General features: G+C 41.3%; 2 protein-coding genes across 2 annotated transcripts in view; both read left to right on the top strand.

Annotated features, from left to right (window-relative positions):
- Positions 1-11,218, top strand: part of LOC110487783 (uncharacterized) — a 34,078-nt gene extending 22,860 nt beyond the window's left edge. Inside the window, exons 13-17 of the mRNA XM_090198806.1 lie at positions 431-499; positions 2,666-2,740; positions 3,943-4,074; positions 9,803-9,908; positions 10,156-11,218. Of these exons, the coding sequence (XP_090054932.1) occupies positions 431-499; positions 2,666-2,740; positions 3,943-4,074; positions 9,803-9,908; positions 10,156-10,254 (481 nt within the window). The 3' untranslated portion in view covers positions 10,255-11,218. The remainder of the gene's footprint in view (positions 1-430; positions 500-2,665; positions 2,741-3,942; positions 4,075-9,802; positions 9,909-10,155) is intronic.
- Positions 11,219-14,141: 2,923 nt separating this feature from the next.
- Positions 14,142-25,576, top strand: LOC110489160 (ras-related protein Rab-9B). Its single transcript, XM_090198808.1, has 3 exons — positions 14,142-14,365; positions 19,236-19,572; positions 20,117-25,576. Exons 2-3 carry the CDS (start codon positions 19,423-19,425, stop codon positions 20,576-20,578), a joined length of 612 nt encoding a protein of 203 aa, XP_090054934.1. The 5' UTR covers positions 14,142-14,365; positions 19,236-19,422; the 3' UTR covers positions 20,579-25,576.
- Positions 25,577-25,629: the final 53 nt, after the last annotated feature.

Here is a 25,629-nt window from a genome sequence, read left to right on the forward strand (position 1 = left end):
GTTAGATATACTATACTGTACCTGTCTACTGAGAGAGACCACCTGTTAGATATACTGTACCTGTCTACTGAGAGAGAACACCTGTTAGATATACTGTACCCATCTACTGAGAGAGAACACCTATTAGATATACTGTACCTGTCTACATAGAGAGACCACCTGTTAGATATACTGTACCTGTCTACTGAGAGAGACCACCTGTTAGATATACTGTACCTGTCTACTGAGAGAGACCACCTGTTAGATATACTGTACCGGTCTACTGAGAGAGACCACCTGTTAGATATACTATACTGTACCTGTCTACTGAGAGAGACCACCTGTTATATATACTGTACCGGTCTACTGAGAGACATTGTGCTTGTAAATTATTTTCCGTTTTGGATTACACTTGTATATATGATGTCTTAATGGTGTGTGTGTGTTGTAGGTCATCTGACAGTGATTCACCGTGGGATAGATGGAGTGCACCAACTGTCTATAAAGAGAAGGAGGACAGGTATGTACCTATATTATATTACAACCTCTATAGGACTATTTAGTCATATTGACGTCTTTATATTACAACACAATGTCTTTAATCATTGACTAACATAATGTTAGAAGCATGTCAGAGAGAGAGAGGAAGGAGAGAGAGGGGAAAATACCAGAGAGAGACTGAGAATGAGAGAGAGACTGAGAATGAGAGAGAGACAGAGAATGAGAGAGAGATGAAAGAGTGAGTGAGGTAGGTAATGGTTAACTGAGAGATGCAGTATGACTAAAATGGAGGAGAGGAGAGGTCGGTCAGAGGAGAGGTCGGTCAGAGGAGATGTCGGTCAGAGGAGAGGTCGGTCAGAGGAGAGGTCGGTCAGAGGAGAGGTCGGTCAGAGGAGAGGTCGGTCAGAGAAGGTAACACTATAGTGAAGAAGTTTCAGACCACACCTTTCTTAACCAGTAAAGCAGCTAGAGAAACATAATCCCCAAGTTAGAAGAGGAAGAAGTGACAGGTTAGAAGAAGAAGAAGTGACAAGTTAGAAGAAGTGACAAGTTAGAAGAAGTGACAAGTTAGAAGAAGAAGAAGTGACAAGTTAGAAGAAGAAGAAGTGACAAGTTAGAAGAAGAAGAAGTGACAAGTTAGAAGAAGAAGAAGTGACAAGTTAGAAGAAGTGACAAGTTAGAAGAAGAAGTGACAAGTTAGAAGAAGTGACAAGTTAGAAGAAGTGACAAGTTAGAAGAAGTGACAAATTAGAAGAAGAAGAAGTGACAAATTAGAAGAAGAGGTGACAAATTAGAAGAAGTGACAAATTAGAAGAAGAAGAAGTGACAAATTAGAAGAAGTAGTGACAAGTTAGAAGAAGAAGAAGTGACAAGTTAGAAGAAGAAGTGACAAGTTAGAAGAAGAAGTGACAAGTTGGAAGAAGAAGAAGTGACAAGTTGGAAGAAGAAGAAGTGACAAGTTGGAAGAAGAAGAAGTGACAGGTTAGAAGAAGAAGGAACACGTTAGAGAACATTTAGATGAGAACCCACTGGGAACACACTGGTTGAATCAATGTTGTTTCCACGTAATTGTAATGAAATGACGTTGAACCAACGTGGAATAGATGTTTGTGCCCAGTGTGAAGACGCGTGTTGGCTATTGAAAGACATTCTCTAGAAATGGATGCTCTGACTGATATTACTGTCTCTCCATCGCAGAGACCCAGAGCCTTCAATGGACCGGTGAGTGTGTCTAACACAGCAACATGTTAATATCTCATGTTAAATGTTTCCCTCATGCCTGTGATAGCACATCTTCCCGTTGTCTGCTGTAATCTAAAATCTTTACAACATTCTCTATGCTGCTGTGGCAAGGAAACCTAATGCATGTTGGATATAAGTAAGTTAGGGACGCTACAATAATAAGGAATATATTGGTAGTAAGATAGGAAATCGAAATACGTGATATTGGGGGTACTAAAGGTATATCCAGGAGACACTGTGAGGGTCATAGTACATCCAGGTTAACCAGGAGAAACTGTGAGGGTTATAGTGCATCCAGGTTAACCAGGAGAAACTGTGAGGGTCATAGTACATCCAGGTTAATCAGGAGAAACTGTGAGGGTCATAGTACATCCAGGTTAATCAGGAGAAACTGTGAGGGTCATAGTACATCCAGGTTAATCAGGAGAAACGGTGAGAGTCATAGTACATCCAGGTTAACCAGGAGAAACTGTGAGGGTCATAGTACATCCAGGTTAATCAGGAGAAACTGTGAGGGTCATAGTACATCCAGGTTAATCAGGAGAAGCTGTGAGGGTCATAGTACATCCAGGTTAATCAGGAGAAACTGTGAGGGTCATAGTACATCCAGGTTAATCAGGAGAAACTGTGACGGTCATAGCAAGCCTATCTGGTACTACTGACAGTCATACCAGTATAGCCTGTCTTCTGTATCAAGCCTCTCTGGATTTACTCATAGACATACCAGTATACAGATGACAGGCTATACTGGTATGTCTATGAGTAGTACCAGAGAGGATTGATACAGAGGACTAGGCTGTCCTCTGTATCAATCCTCTCTCGTACTACTCATAGACATACCAGTATAGTCTATCCTGTATTTTTCTGTCCCATTCTATTTCTCTGCTATGTTGTATTTCACCCCTTAACGACACACTCTGATATACAGTATTATTTCCTCTAGTTCTAGCTCCTACTCCAGGACCTTGGACAGTTCTGCCAACCAGAGACCCAAGTCACCAGACACCAAGTCCAAGAAGTGAGTGAATCATGAGAAGGATTGGAAGTACAGTTAGTTATAACCATTAGCCTAGTAGTGATGGTTACTATGTGATGGGTACTATCATGTGATGGTTACTATGTGATGGGTACTATTTGTGATGGTTACAATAAATTAAGTCTCTCTCGACCCTCTACCGCTCCTCTCTCTTTCATTACCTCTCTCTCTCTTTCATTGTCTCTCTCTCTTGCATTCCCTCTCTCTCTCTTTCATTGCCTCTCTCTCTTTCATTGCCTCTCTCTCTCTTGCATTCCCTCTCTCTTTCATTACCCCTCTCTCTCTTTCATTGCCTCTTTCTCTTTCATTGCCTCTCTCTCTCTTTCATTGCCTCTCTCTCTTTCATTGCCTCTCTCTCTTTCATTGCCTCTCTCTCTTTCATTGCCTCTCTCTCTCTTTCATTGCCTCTCTCTCTCTTTCATTGCCTCTCTCTCTGTCATTACCTCTCTCTCTCTCATTACCTCTCTCTCTTTCATTGACGCTCTCTTTCATTGCCTCTCTCTCTCATTCCTCTCGCTCTCTCTCTCTCTCTCTCTCTCTCTCATTCCCTCTCTCTCTCTCTCTCTCTCTCTCTCTATCTCTCTCTATCTCTCTCTCTCTCTCATTCCCTCTCTCTCTCATTCCCTCTCTCTCTCATTCCCCCTCTCTATCATTGCCTCTCTCTCTCTCTCTCTCTCTCTCTCTCTCATTCCCTCCCTCTCTCTCTCTCTCTCTCCCTCCCTCTCTCTCTCTCTCTCTCTCTCTCTCTCTCTCATTCCCCCCCCCTCTCTCTCTCTCTCTCTCTCTCTCTCTCTCTCTCTCATTCCCTCCCTCTCTCTCTCTCTCATTCCCTCTCTCTGTCATTCCCCCTCTCTCTCATTGCCTCTCTCTCTCTCTCTCTCTCATTCCCTTCCTCTCTCTCTCTCTCTCTCTCTCATTCCCTCTCTCCCTTTCATTGCCTCTCTCTCTCATTCCCTCTCTCTCTCATTCCCCCTCTCTCTCATTGCCTCTCTCTCTCTCTCATTCCCTCCCTCTCTCTCTCTCTCTCTCTCTCTCTCTCTCATTCCCCCTCTCTCTCATTCCCCCTCTCTCTCATTGCCTCTCTCTCTCTCTCTCTCTCTCTCATTCCCTCCCTCTCTCTCTCTCTCTCTCTCTCTCTCTCTTTCATTGCCTCTCTCTCTCATTGCCTCTCTCTCCTCCCTCAGGTGTTTTGTGTACCTGAAGGAGTATGTGGACGTTACAGATCTAACCAAGCACAACACTAGAGACAACGATCCTGACTATGTAACGTCCAGTTCTACCAGCCATTCCTACAGTAGCCCCTCCTCTTACACCAGGTAACAATACTTTGTCCAAGCCCCAGTTTGAAAACAACCCATAGGCCCTTGTTGTTTAAATCTGAAGGAACCCAGATAGGTGTAATCAACACGGCAGAAGGAAGCTACAAGGTTAGCTGGGTGGAGTGGGGTCAAACATTTTAACGAAAAATAAACAATCTTTGACTGCAAAAATTAAATAAAAACCATCAAATTATGTTTTGTTTTAGTTGTTTTCATCTTAACCTTGTGCAAAAATCAAATGGGGTTTTCAAGCTTTTTTTCCTAATGGGTTTTCCGAGCTTCTGAATCTTGCAAGCAAAAGCTTCCGGTAGATGACGATGTTTCAAATAGGCCTAGCTTGTGCATCACTATCCCTAGCTAACAGGGATGAAGTCAGAGGGCGAGCACGGAGCGTGACTGGGCCAAGCTAGAGCAGCTTGTGCATCACTAACAGGGATGAAGTCAGAGGGCGAGCACGGAGCGCGACTGGGCCAAGCTAGAGCAGCTTGTGCATCACTATCACTAGCTAACAGGGATGAAGTCAGAGGGCGAGCACGGAGCGTGACTGGGCCAAGCTAGAGCAGCTTGTGAAGTTGCTGGAGCCGTCCACACCGACCAACTTCAAACTGACAGCCAGACGCTGTCTGATGTGGCGTCGTGTCTCCTCAACCTTGAGGCACACTTGCAGTCACTACTGTTGCAAAACAGTTGGCACTGGTCCTCCTGAAGTCACTGCGTGAGCACCTCACATGCATACTGAGTCCTCTGGCAGCCAACTTCAATCCAACCCCTGCAGCAGCTTGCCTGATGGACCCAGGAGTGTCTCTGGCACTTCACCCAACAGAGATGAAGCCGCTGATGAGGGAAGCAGAGTCTTTTGTACTTCAGGAAATCAGAGAGTACAGCCGTGGAGCAGCAGGACCCCAGTAAGATCCCAACACGATGAATTCAGCAAGCATCTCGACCACAGTGCATCAGAACAATAGCTTCCTCGCATCGAAGACTGTGTCTGGGGTCACTGTCCAGCCGGAGGATCAACCTGGCAGGGCCTTAAGTGTGAGGTGTGGAAATACCTGGAAGAGGTAAAGGAGGGCATGTTTACAGAGGCAAGTGTTTGTTTATCCAAAGCTGTGCCCTGTGGGACTGGATCTGGTTTCTGCCCCTGCATTCCAAGCTTTCTAAACCAGAACATCTTGTTTGGTTGAAAATAAGAAAAAAATAAAACACCCACTCAATCAGGCTGGCTGTGAACTGATACACTCAATCAGGCTGGCTGTGAACTGATACACTCAATCAGGCTGGCTGTGAACTGATACACTCAATCAGGCTGGCTGTGAACTGATACACTCAATCAGGCTGGCTGTGAACTGAAACACTCAATCAGGCTGGCTGTGAACTGATACATTCAATCAGGCTGGCTGTGAACTGAAACACTCAATCAGGCTGGCTGTGAACTGATACACACACAGGCTGGCTGTGAACTGATACACTCAATCAGGCTGGCTGTGAACTGATACACTCAATCAGGCTGGCTGTGAACTGAAACACTCAATCAGGCTGGCTTTGAACTGATACACACACAGACTGGCTGTGAACTGATACACACACAGGCTGGCTGTGAACTGATACACTCAATCAGGCTAGCTGTGAACTGAAACACTCAATCAGGCTGGCTGTGAACTGATACACTCAATCAGGCTGGCTGTGAACTGAAACACTCAATCAGTCTGGCTGTGAACTGATACACTCAATCAGGCTGGCTGTGAACTGATACACCCAATCAGGCTGGCTGTGAACTGAAACACTCAATCAGGCTGGCTGTGAACTGATACACTCAATCAGGCTGGCTGTGAACTGATACACTCAGTCAGGCTGACTGTGAACTGATACACTCAATCAGGCTGGCTGTGAACTGATACACCCAATCAGGCTGGCTGTGAACTGAAACACTCAATCAGGCTGGCTGTGAACTGATACACTCAGTCAGGCTGGCTGTGAACTGATACACTCAATCAGGCTGGCTGTGAACTGATACACCCAATCAGGCTGGCTGTGAACTGAAACACTCAATCAGGCTGGCTGTGAACTGATACACTCAGTCAGGCTGGCTGTGAACTGATACACTCAATCAGGCTGGCTGTGAACTGATACACTCAGTCAGGCTGACTGTGAACTGATACACTCAATCAGGCTGGCTGTGAACTGATACACCCAATCAGGCTGGCTGTGAACTGAAACACTCAATCAGGCTGGCTGTGAACTGATACACCCAATCAGGCTGGCTGTGAACTGAAACACTCAATCAGGCTGGCTGTGAACTGATACACTCAGTCAGGCTGGCTGTGAACTGATACACTCAATCAGGCTGGCTGTGAACTGATACACCCAATCAGGCTGGCTGTGAACTGAAACACTCAATCAGGCTGGCTGTGAACTGATACACTCAGTCAGGCTGGCTGTGAACTGATACACTCAATCAGGCTGGCTGTGAACTGATACACTCAGTCAGGCTGACTGTGAACTGATACACTCAATCAGGCTGGCTGTGAACTGATACACCCAATCAGGCTGGCTGTGAACTGAAACACTCAATCAGGCTGGCTGTGAACTGATACACTCAGTCAGGCTGGCTGTGAACTGATACACTCAATCAGGCTGGCTGTGAACTGATACACTCAGTCAGGCTGACTGTGAACTGATACACTCAGTCAGGCTGGCTGTGAACTGAAACACTCAATCAGGCTGGCTGTGAACTGATACACTCAGTCAGGCTGGCTGTGAAATGATACACTCAATCAGGCTGGCTGTGAACTGAAACACTCAATCAGGCTGGCTGTGAACTGATACACTCAGTCAGGCTGGCTGTGAACTGATACACCCAATCAGGCTGGCTGTGAACTGATACACCCAATCAGGCTGGCTGTGAACTGATACACTCAGTCAGGCTGACTGTGAACTGATACACTCAGTCAGGCTGGCTGTGAACTGAAACACTCAATCAGGCTGGCTTTGAACTGATACACACACAGGCTGGCTGTGAACTGAAACACTCAATCAGGCTGGCTGTGAACTGATACACCCAATCAGGCTGGCTGTGAACTGATACACTCAGTCAGGCTGACTGTGAACTGATACACTCAGTCAGGCTGGCTGTGAACTGAAACACTCAATCAGGCTGGCTTTGAACTGATACACACACAGGCTGGCTGTGAACTGAAACACTCAATCAGGCTGGCTGTGAACTGATACACCCAATCAGGCTGGCTGTGAACTGATACACTCAGTCAGGCTGGCTGTGAACTGATACACTCAGTCAGGCTGACTGTGAACTGATACACTCAGTCAGGCTGGCTGTGAACTGAAACACTCAATCAGGCTGGCTTTGAACTGATACACACACAGGCTGGCTGTGAACTGAAACACTCAATCAGGCTGGCTGTGAACTGAAACACTCAATCAGGCTGGCTTTGAACTGATACACACACAGGCTGGCTGTGAACTGAAACACTCAGTCAGGCTGGCTGTGAACTGATAGATTTGTGAAGAAGTGTTGTATTGCTTATGTTTTTGCTGCTGTTGCTTGCAGCTGTTTGTATTAAACCTATTTGAAGTGGTTAGTCAGTGATACATGTTTAATATTACATCATGTCAAATGTGCCATGATTTAATTTGTTGTTTTTTCCTCTCTCATCTACTACTAAAGTTAAAAAAGCATTGGATTGGTGTAAACATTGGCAAGAGCCTTTCCTTCCACCATATTTCTTGCTCCAGTCTAGCCGTTTGTCCTTTAAATCCAAGTCACATTAGGATTGTGTTAATATTTAAACCTAACCAATCCTATGTCCTGGTCGTGGAGTTGTATGGAGTCCCGTGGTGGCCAAAAGCCAGTGTTAGCATGGGCAGCGCCCCTGGGTCATCAGGTGGGATCAGCAAATTAACTTTACTTTTTGAGTTAGAAAATTGACTATTTCAAGGTGGAGATGGTCTCAATGGTGCTGCCCCTGCCCTCGCAGACACCATCATGACAGAGATACATAGATGTTATGTCTTTCCAAGTCTATGGTCCTGGCCCATCATCTTATGAATTACTGCCCCCAGTGGCAGGAAGTGACACATACATGGCTCCCACTAAAACCTCAGCCGGCCTGCTCATTAGGCAGGACTGACGAGGGCAGCAATTCCTTAGCTAAACTGACCAAGATGCACCTCCAACAACACATAAAACCAAACATAATTATACCCAATGACAATTTCTCTCAACCAGTGGCATATGGGCTTTTTAAAGGAGCTCTGATGCCACCCTGTTATAAACAGTGGCCGCTTTGTCAAAGGCAGGAGCGCAACATATGTATCTCTTTCATTCCCAGCCTGTTTCTCCCGGGTGCTGCTGGAGAGATGCATCGCTGCGGTTCTCCCCCAACGTTCCGTCCCAAAAAATGAACATAAATCATGTAGCAGATATAGGATATGATAGAAAAAAGTATGTGGCCTTTTCTGTAGCCTACAGGCTGGAGATAAAATGGATGACAAATGTAATGAGACGGACACTTTTTACATCATGCAGGTTTCTCCCATCGAATAGCCCAACCTGGCGCCCAATCAAATAAACATGCTCTGTCATGTTAAAACAAACAACATATCCTAACAACAGGACAGGTCAAGGTAAATGGACAATATGGAATGGGACACTCAACTATTGTCTAGGAGTTTCACTTCATTGTCATGATCAGAGGTTTCACGTTTGTATCTATACATTTTTGACAAGCTGATCATAGTGAAAAAGAAAATACTTCTGTGTTTCCTGCCAATAGGATCACGATAAGTCCTGATGAAGTTGGGTAGCTGATATTCAGAGCTTGAATAGCCAAATCGATAAGTCACAGGAATCAGGACTAATAAAGCCAATGTTTTACAAATGGTGTGCCTACCATATAGATGGGCATTCATAAAATTCAGTTTCAGGCAACACTGTAAGCACGAGCTGACCAATGCCTTTTGGAAATATTTTTTGGGGCATTGGTTTTTTGTTCAGTCCAGACCAAATCTGAGCCAATCATAGACGTCTATTTTTGGTTCATATTTTGTCCGGTCTGGACCAGCCTTTATTTGGCCCAAACATAGACATCGATAAATGACATCTTTTCAACTTTCATTCAGAACCAAAAATTAACTTGATTTCAACATCCGTAAAATACGTATTTTTCAACATCCGGAAAAGACTCCTTTTCAACGTCCTAGAAAACATGTATTTTAAACTTATGGAAAATAAGTATTTTCACCTTTTATTCAGACCTTAAATTGAACTTAACTTCGACGTCTGGAAAATACCTATTTTACATGTCTTTCAAACGTCATTGTGCTTACTGGGTGTATTCTAGTTTTGCGGGGGCTGTATTCTTTGCTCTCGCCGAGAGCGGCAGAACGACAAGGCCCTGACTAAAACAAAATAGTATAGTATAGAATAGAAATAGTATAGTATAGAATAGAAATAGTATAGAATTTTTTTTATCAAACTGAAACTAAATAAAGACGAGCAAATCAAGTCTGAACACTAACTGTAACTAAACCAAATGTTCTATTTAAAAAAATATATATACTAATAGAAATAAAAACAAATATTAAATCACAAAACTATAATAACCTTTTGTCATGCCATTTTGTCATGCCTTGGCTGGAAACTTGTAGATACAGGCTTTGATCGATTAGAGCTGAGTCCCATGCTCAACACCTCTCCCCCATCCTCTAGGTCTACCATGACGTCTGCCTGTACATACTGTGGAGAGCAGGTGGGCAACGATGCCAAGATCACCATCGAGCACCTCAACATCTACTGCCACCCGGCCTGCTTCAAGGTAACGACACCTGGTTATAAACATGTCATACTCTGGTTATAAACATGTTATACTCTGGTTATAAACATGTTCTACTCTGGTTACAATCATGTGATTGGCTGTACACTTTGAGCCTGTATCAGCTGCGGTAGTGGTAAAAGTGGTTGTTGTGTTACTAGCAGGTATAATTATTGAAGACTAGAAGGAAGCTGAAGCCTTCATATAGTCTTGGCTGTGCTACATTAACAATATGCTGTTGTCATTGCAGTGTGGTGTTTGCAGTAGGCCAATGGGAGACTTTCTGTTCAACATGTTCCTGCACAAAGGGAAAGTCCACTGTGAGAGCTGCTATGCCAACGTCTTGTAGGATGCTTCCTTTCCTTGTCTCTTCGTCTCTTTTCCTTCATGGCCACTGAGAGGTGACAAGACTGGATGGTTGATATAACTGCTCTTTCCCATCAAGACCTGTCGTCTGCTAACAGACACAGGGACACTGCACCTTGAGTTTGACATGAATTTCCATGTGTGAGATTTTGTTTTCATACCTTTGTATGGATCTGAATTTCATGAGGTTAACACTGGAATTCTATGGCAGTTACTCTATGGTTTAAAGAGAATAATATGATAAAATGACTGATATTGTCTTCCGTTCATTTGAATGACCACTTTTTTTTTGTCTTTTTTTCTCCTTAAAGGCCCAGTGCAGTCAAAAAACGTGATTTCCTATGTTTTACATATACTGTATTTCCATGCTATGAGGTCGGAATAATACTACGAAATTGGGAAAATTATGATAATTCTCTTTAAGTGTGTGTTGGGAAAATTATGATTAAATGACCGAACAAATCATTTTAAATGGAACTGTATAACTAAGTAAAACTTATACTCTGTTTTATTATATCTGATTAACAATATGAGTTCATAAGAAGGGATTGTGAGACACGGACAAGGAGTAATTAAAGTTAATGAACACCATTCCAACTAGGAAGAAACGAATGGGTTGTGGATTAAGTAAACAGATAAGCTAGTTAACCTATGGTTGAACCGACGAAACTGAGCTCTGGGGTTTTTAGATAACCTAGGAATGCACTCACTGTCTTTTCTGTTAATTAGAACTGTCAGCTAAGTGGTGATCGATAATGTTGAGGGGTCAAAAGTTACCTGGGAGTGTGTTAGTAAGTTAGAATGAACTTTTCACCTCACTTTGTCCCTGTCGAGAGGAGGGGTTTCTGTTAAGCAATGAAATGATGTCATGTTTTGTATATAAACTGTTGATCGTGGTGAAGTGGCAGCGCGCTCCGAGAATAAATTCTGTTACCTATTATTGAAAAGACTGGTCTCCGTCTATTTTATGCAAACAAGAATCTTACAAATTCTCATAAAATAGATTAAGGGTTTTCAATTAATAAAAACATATTGGCATCATTAATTTACAGTAACAGTGTGTAAGCTCTGTTTGAAGAAAAAAAAAACGCCAGAAATGTCTGCTTGTTTTAGTGGGAGGAGTTTTGGCCAGATTGGAGGTATCACCAGGTGGTATACGAATAACAACACGTTTTCATCAAACATATCCTTCCCATTAGGCTCGTCCAGTTAGAACTCTCACTCAGGCCTACCAAAATTGTTTTTCGAGAAATTGCTCTTTGCTCTTTGCTTTTTGTTTCTTTTTGACAATTTTAGCGAGGTAATTAATTACCCAGAAATGGTTTGATATTGAGATAAAAACGGCTGCATTGGCCCTTTAATGTCGAAACTTTGTTAATTTATTGTGAAATATGAAGGAACTGTATGTAAAAGTCTCTAGATATTATTATGTAATGACACAATTTAACTGGGAACTGGCTATGTAGATTAGTAGTTGGGTACAATTTCCTAATTTCAGGCTTGACTATGCAAAGTAAATAATTATATATTTTTTTCAAATGTTCATTTTTAATTGTCTGATCCCTTTTCCTCACAATAAACAATCAAAACAGATTCACATAAACATGATCATTATAGAGTATAGCATATTTTTGTACATGATTGAGTGTTGAAAATATTGTCGAAAAGAGCAGTTAAGGCGACAGGTTTGAGAACTGTGGAACAATATCAAATATATTGCACAAAGATTTTCATTGCAGAGGGGGGTAAAAAAAAAAAATACTGATCTACTGTTACTTGGAGATACATTAGGCCCTTGGGTGCCACAGATGCGGCTACCAAACACCACCTCAAGTGGATGGCATAAACACCATACTGTATTCTTCTTCTTCTCCAGTTCAGTAACAGTTGATCTTCTCTAGTTCAGTAACAGTTGATCTTCTCTAGTTCAGTAACAGTTGATATTCTCTAGTTCAGTAACAGTTGATCTTCTCTAGTTCAGTAACAGTTGATCTTCTCTAGTTCAGTAACAGTTGATATTCTCTAGTTCAGTAACAGTTGATCTTCTCTAGTTCAGTAACAGTTGATCTTCTCTAGTTCAGTAACAGTTGATCTTCTCTAGTTCAGTAACAGTTGATCTTCTCTAGTTCAGTAACAGTTGATATTCTCTAGTTCAGTAACAGTTGATATTCTCTAGTTCAGTAACAGTTGATCTTCTCTAGTTCAGTAACAGTTGATCTTCTCTAGTTCAGTAACAGTTGATCTTCTCTAGTTCAGTAACAGTTGATATTCTCTAGTTCAGTAACAGCTGATATTCTCTAGTTCAGTAACAGTTGATCTTCTCTAGTTCAGTAACAGTTGATATTCTCTAGTTCAGTAACAGTTGATATTCTCTAGTTCAGTAACAGCTGATATTCTCTAGTTCAGTAACAGTTGATCTTCTCTAGTTCAGTAACAGCTGATATTCTCTTCTCTGGTGCTTTCCTATAGGCCCGTTCAGCTTCCAGTCTGGTATTATCCTGGTCACAGACATAGCACTCAAAGCCGTTGAGGTAGTTGGGTTTGCTCATGTCGTTCATGCCCCACTCCCTGCTCTCCAGAGCCTCCATCAGGCCAACGTTGGTAACTTGGCTCGGCTTCTTAAACTAAATACTTAGCGTACTCTTCATCGTTCTCATCCAGCGGCTTGGGGAACTTGGCTACGTCCTGAGGTGATGGGAAGTCATTGATAAGGATGACAGTGCGGTGGATGGGCATCCAGTCGGCTACTGATGAGGAGCTGCGGTAGACTGGTACACAGCCCCGGTGGAGAGGGAACCATAGCTTCTCTGTCATGTAGTCCTGGAGGAAATCAAATCAAATTGAATCCAACTTTATTTAAAGTGAATTTAAAATTCATTCTTTACAACAATGAAATGAAAGAGACGAAAACGATTAAATGAAATATGCTATGAAAGTAAGCAGGAAGTGACTACCCCCTCACCCTTGTAGTTTTTTTAACGTTTTTGAAAACTTTTTTGAATGGATCTTCAATGCTCAAATTCGCAGTGCAATAGTCTTCATCCGGTAGCAGTAAATTCATCCACAAACAAATAGAATTTTATATACACCTACTTTTTGTGTTGAGCATCCAGAAACAGTTTCACATTTATTTTGGCATTGTCTACATGTAAAACAATTATGGAAAGATATTCATAGTTTTATAATTGTTAATATTCTTGATGACTTTTTTGTATTTTCATGGGAGAATGTGCTGCTCGGTCTCCTTAACCATAGTAAAGATAAAAAAAAAACAATTTTACCTTATACATCTAATTGTGTTAATGGCAAAATGTAATATTCATGAATGTAAATTTACTAATAAAAAAACACTGTGTTTTCTATGAGGAATTTGAGCAGTACATTAAGACCATTATACATCCTTCTAATGAGAAAGCTGTTAAAACAATCAACATGTGTGCATCATTTAAGGTCTTTGTATAATCTGTCATTTGTTGCACCCTCTAGCATATGTTTGTATTATTTCTCCAATAATAATAAATAAATAAAACTGACTTGCCTAGTTAAGTAAAGGTAAAATAATAAAACTCTTGCTGCATTACTACCATCTACAGATCTGGAGTGGAATCGCACACTGACTGTGCAATTTGACATTATTTTCTTTAACGATAAAAAGTTATTTTTTTCAGTTAAAAAAATAGAGAATATATACAGTCAAAGCAGAACTATTTGAACATGTTGAAGAATCCAGGCTCACAGAGCATGGACCAAATTTGACAGCAAAACACATAGATAGACCTGGGAGGGCGATCTCGCGGGCTTTAGGACCAAGCGTCGCGACTGGACTCAGGGTGTATTCGTTACGCCAATTCTGTTTCAAAACTTTCTTAAACGGAAGCAAATGGAATGGAACGGGGCGCGACCTACATTGAATTTGTCCAATATAAAATATCGGGTTTGTTGCAAAAAGAAACTGTTTGCAACCGTTTGGACTAATTATTACCCTGGACTGGAAAATACTGGGGACGCGCCTCAACAAGCAAGTGTTCACAATCCGTCAAAATCTCAGATGCAAAACTGGGCAAGCTACGATTTATAACACGGTACAACATGAGGTAACGAAAACGATTTTACGCCTTAAATTAATGCAGTCACATGTAGTAATATTGAATATGGTGCGTGTTTGTTCAAACCGGTCTATTTATTCGTAGTTTAGTTTAATAATTCAGAACAATTGATGTCAACAACACAACCCATCCCGGTGGATAGCAAGCTAACGGTAACAGGCTAGGCTAGCTGGCTACTGTTTGGCATTTTGTCATCATCATCATCGCCATTTCATTTGCCAGCTATTCATCCCTATATCTAGCTAGATGTCATGTGTAATATCTAGCTGCATTTACGAAATGGGAACCCTCAGATTTCATTCGCTACAGTAACATTGCATCAGAACAACAATATAACGTTAATAGGTACAGTAGTTGGTGAGCCTCTAATCAATTCGGTGATCCTCATGAAACCAGTTTTAGTCATGGCAGTGGCAAATTGAGTTAGTTTGTTGCAGATGCATCATGGTTTTCTATCTTTCTGAAGACTAAGATGCCTAGTTTATGACACAGTGTCGAAAGTAAAATTATAAATAATTTAAATTTCCCTATATTAAACAAACCAGGCGGCACCATTTTCTTGTTTTCTTATTTGCGGATAACCAGGGGCACACTCCAACATACATTATATGTATATTTTTTAACATTAATATAAGTTTACATTAAACTATAATATTTATTATATAAAAACACTCATTACCATAACACTTTTTCAAGTTGCTGTAAAAAAATGAATGTATAAAAAAATATATTTCTTAAAATAAAGTGTTATTCACCCATGATGCATCATCTAGACTAGAGGAGCAGTCGTTAGATGAGTTTATATACCTTCAGAATGAGGATGGTATTCTCAAACACCCTTTTTACAACACTTAACTTTCTCATTACCGAAATGACTCAAATGCTAAAATTGGGATAAACTTGAAGAACCATTACCTTACCAACATGGAAGCATGAATGGGCTTTACTGATGTGGTCAATTGTTGATCCATAATGGCAGTCTCCTATTACTTGCAGATTGAGCTAAGGGCCCCTCTTGTTATTTTACTGCTGCTCTTTAATTATTTGTTACTTTTAAATTTTTTAGGTATTTTTCTTAAAACTGCACTGTTGGCTTGTAAGTAAGTATTTCACTGTAAGGTCTACGCCTGTTTGTATTCGGCGCATGTGACATATAAAATTGTATTTGATTACCAAACACACATTTCTCATTACTGCATCATTTTTAGGTGAGACTTTTAATTTCGGTAATAAAATAAACTCGTTCTAATGTATAATTAATGGGTGTGCTGTGCTGGTAGCTTTCATTATTTACTAGGACCATTGCTTACACCTATTGTATGGATTATGTGTAAAACAGTTATTTGATTAGGTAGGTGGTAGTCAAGAAATATAGGTTTGTAAACCCCATTTAATTTACTTACAATCTAGAGTTTGTTTTTTCAGCAAAGAGAAACTGACACTTAAGGAGGTTATTCTCTATTATGACACAGGTACCTGTTTTAGCACTTACTTAAACTGTTGTTTGATATCCCAAGACAGTTTTTGGTCCATATCTCACATATTGAGATACTTTAGGCATATCATGTTATGCCGTCCCGTTCAATTTACAAATACATCTAAAGAACCACACGCATCCATGTACTAATACAGCAATATTACCTGGAAAGACCTTGGAAATGTTACATTTAAGGAACTTTTTTTTTATGCTTAAGTCCATTTTGGATTTTTGAAGATACATGTACGTAATTACAGTCCTTTATACTTAGGCTAAAATAAGGGGTATTTTAGTCAATTGCATTTTGATTTTAGTGATTTTAGTTTTATGCAAGTCATTTGGGATTAACAACTGACACAGTTTGATGTATTGGGTTACTGAATCTCTAATAGAGCTCAGTACAGTTTTTCAAACTATTAAACCCTCATCTCTGAAACCACCTTATTGCACCGATATTTAGGAAAATAAAATGTCTACTTTAGTTATTTTTGGCTTAATCTGATAGTGTGCCTTTTTGTTCTTTATACAAATGTGTACATAAAAAAAAACATGTATACACAAGTAATTATGACAAAAACAAGATTCAGAAAATGTTTTGTTGCGGTAATGAGAAATTGCTAAATAAATGTTAATACATTAAAATAAATCAGTGTCATGGCCTTTTTATTAGGTGAGGAATGTAAAATATATATATTAGAAATGGATTTGTTTAACTTTTTTGGACTTGGACACAAACTATTGCGGTAATGATAATTTTTGTTGGTAATTGTGGTAAAATGCATAATATATGATCAATAAACATAAAAATAATTCTGAAATAGATGAATACAGATCCTAATATTAGTGATCCAAGAGGAATTGTGGTGGGAAATGTTTTTTTTTTTTTTTTTTGGTCATGTTTGTTGAGAATCACCTAATTAAACACCTTTTGACAGAAAGCTTGTGCAGTCATGGAGCAGAGCAGGCTCATTGTCGGGTGTACCTGAGTCAGTCGCGTGCTTATCTTCCTGACTCATCGTTGTTGTTATGGAAGTCTCTGGTAGTGAAGAGTACATTCTGAGTTGTTGTTAGTTAGCTAACGATCTGTTCTTGGGATCTCTCATCCGCATTCCAGATATGTGGCATAGTAAGAAGCAGTTTACTAAAAGCTGTATTGTAAATCAAGAACCATGTCACATTAATACGTACTTCTCCCATGTGATTTTCAACCATACTGTACACGGGTTCAGCGTTGCTTCCTATACATTGTTATCAACAACATGGACGTCGTGATGTACAGCAGAGTAACTTTAGCTCATCAGTAGTACATTTTACGACTTGCCAATCTCCAGCTCAACCAATCCCTGGGTTTGTTAGAGGGGGAGTTTCTCTGGGTCATTCACCCCTATCAGGTGTCCCTAAGGACAACCAACCCGGTGGGTGATCTTACACATCTCTATACCCAGCACATCTCATACAGGAGGGGCATCACTTGCAAATAGCTCCAGATACAGTGGGTGTGAGAAGAGAGATTGTTGTTGTATCAGTATTGTTGTTACCATTTTTAAGGCTGCTGCTATTTTAGTTTGTTAATTTTAGTAACCACTCTCTCTTGTTCTGTCTCTAGCTATTCTCTCTCTCCACTTCTCCTCCTGGTGAAAGACAACCACTTGATGTTGTTCTGTCTCTAGCTATTCTCTCTTTCCACTTCTCCTCCTGGTGAAAGACAGCCACTTGATGTGGTTCTGTCTCTAGCTACTCTCTCTCTCCACTTCTCCTCCTGGTGAAAGACAGCCACTTGATGTTGTTCTGTCTCTAGCTACTCTCTCTCTCCACTTCTCCTCCTGGTGAAAGACAGCCACTTGATGTGGTTCTGTCTCTAGCTACTCTCTCTCTCCACTTCTCCTCCTGGTGAAAGACAGCCACTTGATGTGGTTCTGTCTCTAGCTACTCTCTCTCTCCACTTCTCCTCCTGGTGAAAGACAGCCACTTGATGTGGTTCTGTCTCTAGCTACTCTCTCTCTCCACTTCTCTTCCTGGTGAAAGACAGCCACGTGATGTTTTCTGTCTAGGCCTAAGTTCTGTTGCTCATTGTCAGGGTCTACCAGCATGTATCCATTTGGAAGACCCACATGCGACCAAGCTTTAACTTCCTGACTGATGTCTTGAGATGTTGCTTCAATATATCCACCAAATGTCCCTTCCTCATGATGCCATCTATTTTGTGAAGTGCACCAGTCCCTCCTGCAACAAAGCACCCACACAACATGATGCTGCCACCCCCGTGCTTCATGGTTGGGATGGTGATTTTCGGCTTGCAAGCCTCCCCCTTTTTCCTCCAAACATAACGATGGTCGTTATGGCCAAACAGTTCTATTTTTGTTTCATCAGACCAGAGGACATTTCTCCAAAAGTACGATCTTTGTCCCCATGTGCAGTTGCAAACCGTAGTCTGGCTTTTTTTATGGTGGGTTTGGGGCAGTGGCTTCTTCCTTGCTGAGCGGCCTTTCAGGTTATGTCGATATTGGACTTGTTTTACTGTGGATATAGATACTTTGGTACCTGTTTCCTCCAGCATCTTCACAAGGTCCTTTGATGCTGTTCTGGGATTGATTTGCATTTTTCGAACCAAAGTACGTTCATCTCTAGGAGACAGATCGCGTCTCCTTCCTGAGTGGTATGACGGCTGCGTGGTCCCATGGTGTTTATACTTGCGTACAAGTGTTTGTACAGATGAACGTGGTACCTTCAGGCGTTTGGAAATTGCTCCCAAGGATGAGCCAGACTTGTGGAGTTCTATAATTTTTGGCTTTCTTTGCTGATTTCTTTAGATTTTCCCATGAGTTTGAATGTAGGCCTTGAAATACATCCACAGGTACACCTCCAATTGACTCAAATGATGTCAATTAGCCTATCAGAAGCTTTTAAAGCCGTGACATAATTTTCTGGATTTTTCCAAGCTGTTTAAAGGCACAGTCAACTTAGTGTATGTAAACTTCTGACCCACTCTAATTGTGTGAACTAATCTGTCTGTAAACAATTGTTGGGAAAATTATTTGTGTCATGCACCAAGTAGATGTGCTAACCGACTTGCCAAAACTATAGTTTGTTAATAAGAAATTTGTGGAGTGGTTGAAACATTTGTTTTTAATGACTCAAACCTAAATGTATGTAAACTTGCGACTTCAACTGTATATTCCGGACTTTGACATTCTACTATTTATATTTTTCTAAATTATTTTCTTAAAATATTTGGGATTTGCATGTTTTATATTGTTAGGTATTACTGCACTGTTGGAGCTAGGAACATGCATTTTGCTACACGATAATCTGCCAACTATGTGTACGTGACCAATGACATTTGATTTGATATATTTTAAAATCTCTCTGCTCATCCTTCAGGTTGCATTGACCCTGATAGTACTACCCCAGTAGCCTAGCACGAGGTGAAGGCTGGGTCACAGTGGTCAGTAACCCAGCTAGAAGGCTTGGCTCCAGGCTAGCCAGCCTGTCAGCGGAGGGAGGGTTGCCTTGCCACGGAACGGCCTGGTGAGCTGCGGAGACTAGCAGCGGCGGGGGGGGGGTTGTGATGAGTGGGAAGAGCCTGCTGTTAAAGGTGATCCTGCTGGGGGACGGTGGCGTGGGGAAGTCTTCCTTAATGAACCGCTACGTCACGGACCGCTTCGACGCCCAGTCCTTCCACACCATCGGGGTGGAGTTCCTCAACAGAGACCTGGAGGTCAGATTTAGAGCCCTTTCTGAATTCATCTTTTCTTCATTCGTGGCATTATATCCCCTTGCCTTCTTCTCAAAATTTAAAATGAGGGGAGGGACCTTGGACTTTCTCCAATAAGATTGAGGAGGCGGCGAGGAGATAGAGCCAAGGTCTGTCTGAAATTGAATAATGATAATTATTATAATGTGTCTTGCATCTGAACAAACCAGAGCATCTGCACGTGAGTGCATAGATACATAAGTGCATGCAATAATTACAGCAGACAACATCTGGATACAGTTCGTAATTCGGTTTGTTAATTTAAATTCCTGGGGTGGGCAGGTTGAGCAGTAATTTGTTCTGTTCTCTCTATAGGCTAGTGCAGTGGATTACTTTTTGACAAAATGTGTTTTATTAAGGTTTTGTTTTACTACTGTCATTGATTCTTGCCTACTGTTTTATATCTTTATGATGGCGGTGTATATTATGTACAAATCTAATTGTCTTTGGGGACAGTAAAGGTTTCTCTTCGGGACAATTCATGTTTTCATTCACTTCCTCCCTCCAGGTGGACGGGCGCCTGGTGACCCTTCAGATCTGGGACACGGCGGGTCAGGAGCGCTTCAAGTCCCTGAGGACGCCGTTCTACCGTGGCGCCGACTGCTGCCTCCTCACCTTCGCTGTAGACGACCTGCACAGCTTCCAGAACCTGGCCAGCTGGAAGAAAGAGTTCATGTGTTACTCTGACGTACGAGACCCAGAGAGGTTCCCCTTCGTTGTCCTGGGCAACAAGGTGGACAAGGAGGAGGGGAAGGAGGTGGGGGAAGACGAGGCTCGGGCCTGGTGCGAGGAGAACGGCTGTTGTCCCTACTTCGAGACCAGTGCTAAGGACGATACTAACGTGGGAGTGGCATTCGAGGCAGCGGTACGGGAGGTTCTGGCGGCGGAGGATCAGATCGACCACACGCTGTTGAGTAGCACTATCGATCTCCACGGCAACCGTAAAGTACCGCGCTCTTCTTGCTGCTGATTGGTTGAAAGGACTGGTTTCTCTCTCCGTCCAGCCTGTAGCATCCTGAGGGCTAGAGAGCTGTTCTGCTCTCCACTGATCTCTATGGTTACTTACCTGATGCAGGTACAAGCTGCTGAGACTGATGATCGCTATCAATGCAGCTGATTTTAAAGAGTGTTGGGTTGTCGGTATCGACACATCTGAATTTTAAAGTTTATCAATGAGGTACAATGTAACAGGTACACCATGTTGTTCAACTCGGTCTGCTTTCAGCAGTATAGCACAAAACTGCTCTTTACATCCATCCAGCCAGCTTCATGTATCTGCCCTGTGTAATGTTTTCAGCATATTTTGTTATTTTTTATTTAACTAGTCAGTTAAGAACAAATTCTTATTTTCAATGACGGCCTAGGAACTGCCTGTTCAGGGGCAGAACGACAGATTTGTACCTTGTCAGCTTGGGGATTTTGAACTTGCAACCTTCCGGTTACGAGTCCAAAGCTCTAACCACTAGGCTACCCTAGCCCTCTTACAGAACAGTCATTTTAATCTGATAATATTCATGTGTCCTTTCTGTTCTCCTCTCCAAGAGCACAGGCTGCTTGTGGCACAGCAACATTCTCATTCATTTCTTTATCTGTCTGTCTGCTAAGTCTTCTAAGGTCTTAGGTACTTTGACCAGAACACGATTCTATCACACTGTCAGGTCTCATGACAGTGGTTGGCTGACTGACCAGAGGAATATCATTTAATACAATACATATAGACATGGTGTGTTGACTGACCAGAGGAATATCATTTAATACAATACATATAGACATGGTGTGTTGACTGACCAGAGGAATATCATTTAATACAATACATATAGACATGGTGTGTTGACTGACCAGAGGAATATCATTTAATACAATACATATAGACATGGTGTGTTGACTGACCAGAGGAATATCATTTAATACAATACATATAGACATGGTGTGTTGACTGACCAGAGGAATATCATTTAATACAATACATATAGACATGGTGTGTTGACTGACCAGTGGAATATCATTTAATACAATACATATACATATTTAATACACTGACATAGACCTCTACATGAAGCTGGACTTGATCCAGTCACATCTTGTTTAAGAACTGACAACATTGATTGCACACATTACTGTACCAGGACAAATGCTTACTGCACAAAAAGGGATTTTATTTGTTTGATTTTCTCCAAAGGGAGATATGTTTCTGTTCTGTCATATCTGTTCAACACTGGGTACATATCTGAGGTAGTTTGTATCTATACCAGATGCGACAGTATTTTCTCGTCCTTTAGGCTTTCTAGGCCTGTCTGAATCAGAAGTGTTAATTTTCTCGTCCTTTAGGCTTTCTAGGTCTGTCTGGATCAGAAGTGTTAATTTTCTCGTCCTTTAGGCTTTCTAGGCCTGTCTGAATCAGAAGTGTTAATTTTCTCGTCCTTTAGGCTTTCTAGGTCTGTCTGGATCAGAAGTGTTAATTTTCTCGTCCTTTAGGCTTTCTAGGTCTGTCTGGATCAGAAGTGTTAATTTTCTCGTCCTTTAGGCTTTCTAGGCCTGTCTGAATCAGAAGTGTTAATTTTCTCGTCCTTTAGGCTTTCTAGGTCTGTCTGGATCAGAAGTGTTAATTTTCTCGTCCTTTAGGCTTTCTAGGCCTGTCTGGATCAGAAGTGTTATGTCTACGTGTGAGAGTTGCAGGAGACGCCTGTTTTAATTTCATCCCTTACCTACTACGGTAGGTACAGTTCAAGTTTACATACACTTAGGTTGGAGTTATTAAACCTCGTTTTTCAACCACTCCACAAATTTCTTGTTAACAAAGTTTCACCTACTACGGTACACACCGGTTTTTTTTTGTGAGATCCCTTTAATTTTTTTAGTCTCTTGACACCAATGATATGTTCTTAATAAAGTGTATTCCTTCTAGATGTAACAGTTCTTTTGTTTGGCTTATAGCTGATCCCCATTTTCTTTTCATTAGTTCATTTAGGTTCTGATATTTCTGTGGGTTTTCTACCATCTACAGTGGCTTGTGACAGTATTCACCCCCTTGGCATTTTTCCTATTTTGTTGCCTTACAACCTGGAATTAAAATATATATTTTTTGTTTGTTGGGGGGGGGTATCATTTACCCAACATGCCTATCACTTTGAAGATGCAAAATATTTTTTGGGGTAAAAAAAAAACAAGAAATAAGACAACTTGAGCGTGCATAACTATTAACCCCCAAAGTCAATAATTTGTAGAGCTACCTTTTGCAGCAATTATAACTGCATGTCTCTTGGGGTATGTCTCTATAAGCTTGGCACATCTAGCTACTGGGATTCTTTCCAGAGTACCTTCTTCCATATGTTTCGGGAGTCTCCCACAAGCCTTTTGGCGAACACCAAACATGTTTGCTTCTTTTCTTCTGGCCACTCTTCCGTAAAGCACAGCTCTGTGAAGTGTACGGCTTAAAGGGGTCCTATGGACTGATACTCCAATCTCCACTGTGGAGCTTTGCAGCTCCTTCAGGGTTATCTATGGTCTCTTTGTTGCCTCTCTGATTAATGTCCTACTTGCCTGGTCCGTGAGTTTTGGTGGACGGCCCTCTAAAGGCAGGTTTGTTGTGGTACCATATTCTTTCCATTTTTTAATAATGGATTTAATGGTGCTCTGTGGGATGTTTAAAGTTTGTGATATTTTATAACCCAACCCTGATCTATACTTCTCCACAACTTTGTCCCTGACCTGTTTGGCGAGCTCCTTGTTCTTCATGGTGCCCCTTGCTTAGTTGTTGCAGACTCTGGGGCCTTTCGGAACAGGTGTGTGTGTGTGTGTATATATATATATATATACACACACACACACTGAGATCATGTGACTCTTAGATTGCACACAGGTGGACTTTATTTAAATAATGATGTGACTTCTGAAGGTGATTGGTTGCACCAGATCTTATTTAGGGGCTTCATAGTAAAGGGGGTGAATACACATGTACACATCACTTTTCTGCTTTAAAGTTGTCATTTTGCAATTTTTTTAAATTTCACTTCACCAATTTGGACTATTTTGTGTATGTCCCTTACATGAAATCCAAATAAAAATCCATTTAAATTACAGGTTGTAATGCAGCAAAATAGAAAAAACGCCAAGGGGATGAATACTTTTGCAAGGCACTGTAACTTATGTTTGGGGTGTCACTAAGGAAGAGTGATGGTTTGTTTCTCAGCCCTACTGCCTTGCCTGTCTACCGCATGGGCCCTGCTCTAGAACACTGACAGAACCTAGAATGTTCCAGAACTATGTAGAACCTTATATTATCTAGAACATTGGTAGCTGTAGAGCATTCCAGTCAGAGAACATTCTAGACAGAATATAAGAACATTCCAGTCCTTCATCTGATATCATAGCCACCTCTCTACTCCTCTGATTTACCCAGTTGATTAGTCTTATTTGAATGTGAAACAACCTGAACGGACAGAAAAATAATTGTACTTTTTTAATGTGTAGGTATTGATAAGAGGGAAACACAAGTGAGGATTATCTTAAAAGCATTATTTTTGGGTACTTGTTTTTTTTTCTGTTATTTTACCTCAGGGGTGACCTATGCTGGCCTGCCCTCACTGGATTTGAATGATGAAGCCAAATTCAAAGGAACATTTTGAGGACCTTATTTGAAGGAAAATAGCATTACTGATGTTTATACAATACTTCTGATGCCTGAAGCCACAGTTGACACTTCAGTTGTCTGTTTCCAGTATTTCACCTAGTCGTCACCATGGTACCGTTGCTATGCCTACCACATTAATCAACCAATGCGGTGTTGCATTACTACTACAATACATCATTATTTTTGCGTGCATGTGAAATTCACTGATTCAACTTACATGTCTTAGTCTTTAAAAAGACTATGTTTGTGTGCGGTACCAATCTACAGGAAGTCATCTGCCTCTCGATTCAAATGAAATGCCTGTCTGGTACAGCAGAGGGGTCCACTGTGAAAGAACCAGCCGTTCACTGAAACTTCAGCACTGTTATGTTCACGCTGACGTCGCGGTACACCTGTATCTACTGAAGATGTTGATTGTCAATTTACTCAACCTGTGGTATTCAGAAAAACAGTACAACAAGTACAGTTGGAATGTTCTGTAACAAAGTGTTAACAGATGAAAAAAACATGTATTTTACCCAATAGAAAGAGGGCTGGACGTCTGTTACGAGACATCACATTCCACTGCTACGGTCAACTATATTCCCTGTCAAACTCTTAACATACAGTTCTCATGTCCTCCTCACCATCTAGTCTTGTCTCACTCCCACTAACCAATGTTGATGACCTGTTTTTAATCTATATGTTGAATAAGACATGTACACAGTAATGTTTATTTGCTTGCCACAGTGCACCAAGACATGGCTACACGTACATTGTAAAAGGGCATTCGTTTCATTCCTGAAATAACTGTACAATCAATGAAATCCTCAATACTACTGTACGAACTGACTAAAATATCATTTAACCTCAGCTAAGTGTTTGTTAGCCTGCTTTGAGCTGAGTAAGAGGTGTATAACTGACTATCATAGAGTTGATGTAGGAATATAACTGTATATCTGCTGATTTGCTTGTAACGCCAATATCAAACCTTCCTTAACCTCTTCATTGCCCTATGGAGGTTAAGACTGTCCCTTTACAGTCCTGCGTCCCAAATGGCACCCTGTAAATAGTGCACAACTCTTTATCAGAGCCCTATAGCCCCTGGTTATAATGATGGCACTATATAGAGAATCAGCCCTATGGCCCCTGGTTAAAATGGCACTATATAGGGAATCGGCCCTATGGCCCCTGGTTAAAATGAGGGCACTATATAGGGAATCGGCCCTATGGCCCCTGGTTAAAATGAGGGCACTATATAGGGAATAGGTTGCCATATGGGATGCAGAAAGACTGATGTAGGTGTGAATACTATCCAATAATGTACGACAACTAATAAAACCAAAAACATGCAACATACCAAATACAGGAACTGACTTCTGTGGTTGAGGTTCAATCAGATCATAACAACG

Source organism: Oncorhynchus mykiss, chromosome 14 (genome assembly GCF_057628025.1).
Source record: "Oncorhynchus mykiss isolate SJ-2025 chromosome 14, ASM5762802v1, whole genome shotgun sequence".
Taxonomy (NCBI): Eukaryota; Metazoa; Chordata; class Actinopteri; order Salmoniformes; family Salmonidae; genus Oncorhynchus; species Oncorhynchus mykiss.

Excerpts from the sequence above, each read along its gene's own strand:
- LOC110489160 (XM_090198808.1), top strand. The coding sequence starts at position 19,423 with ATGAGTGGGAAGAGCCTGCTGTTAAAGGTGATCCTGCTGGGGGACGGT. Across the intron at positions 19,573-20,116 it reads TCCTCAACAGAGACCTGGAG|GTGGACGGGCGCCTGGTGAC; the intron begins GTCAGATTTAGA and ends TCCTCCCTCCAG.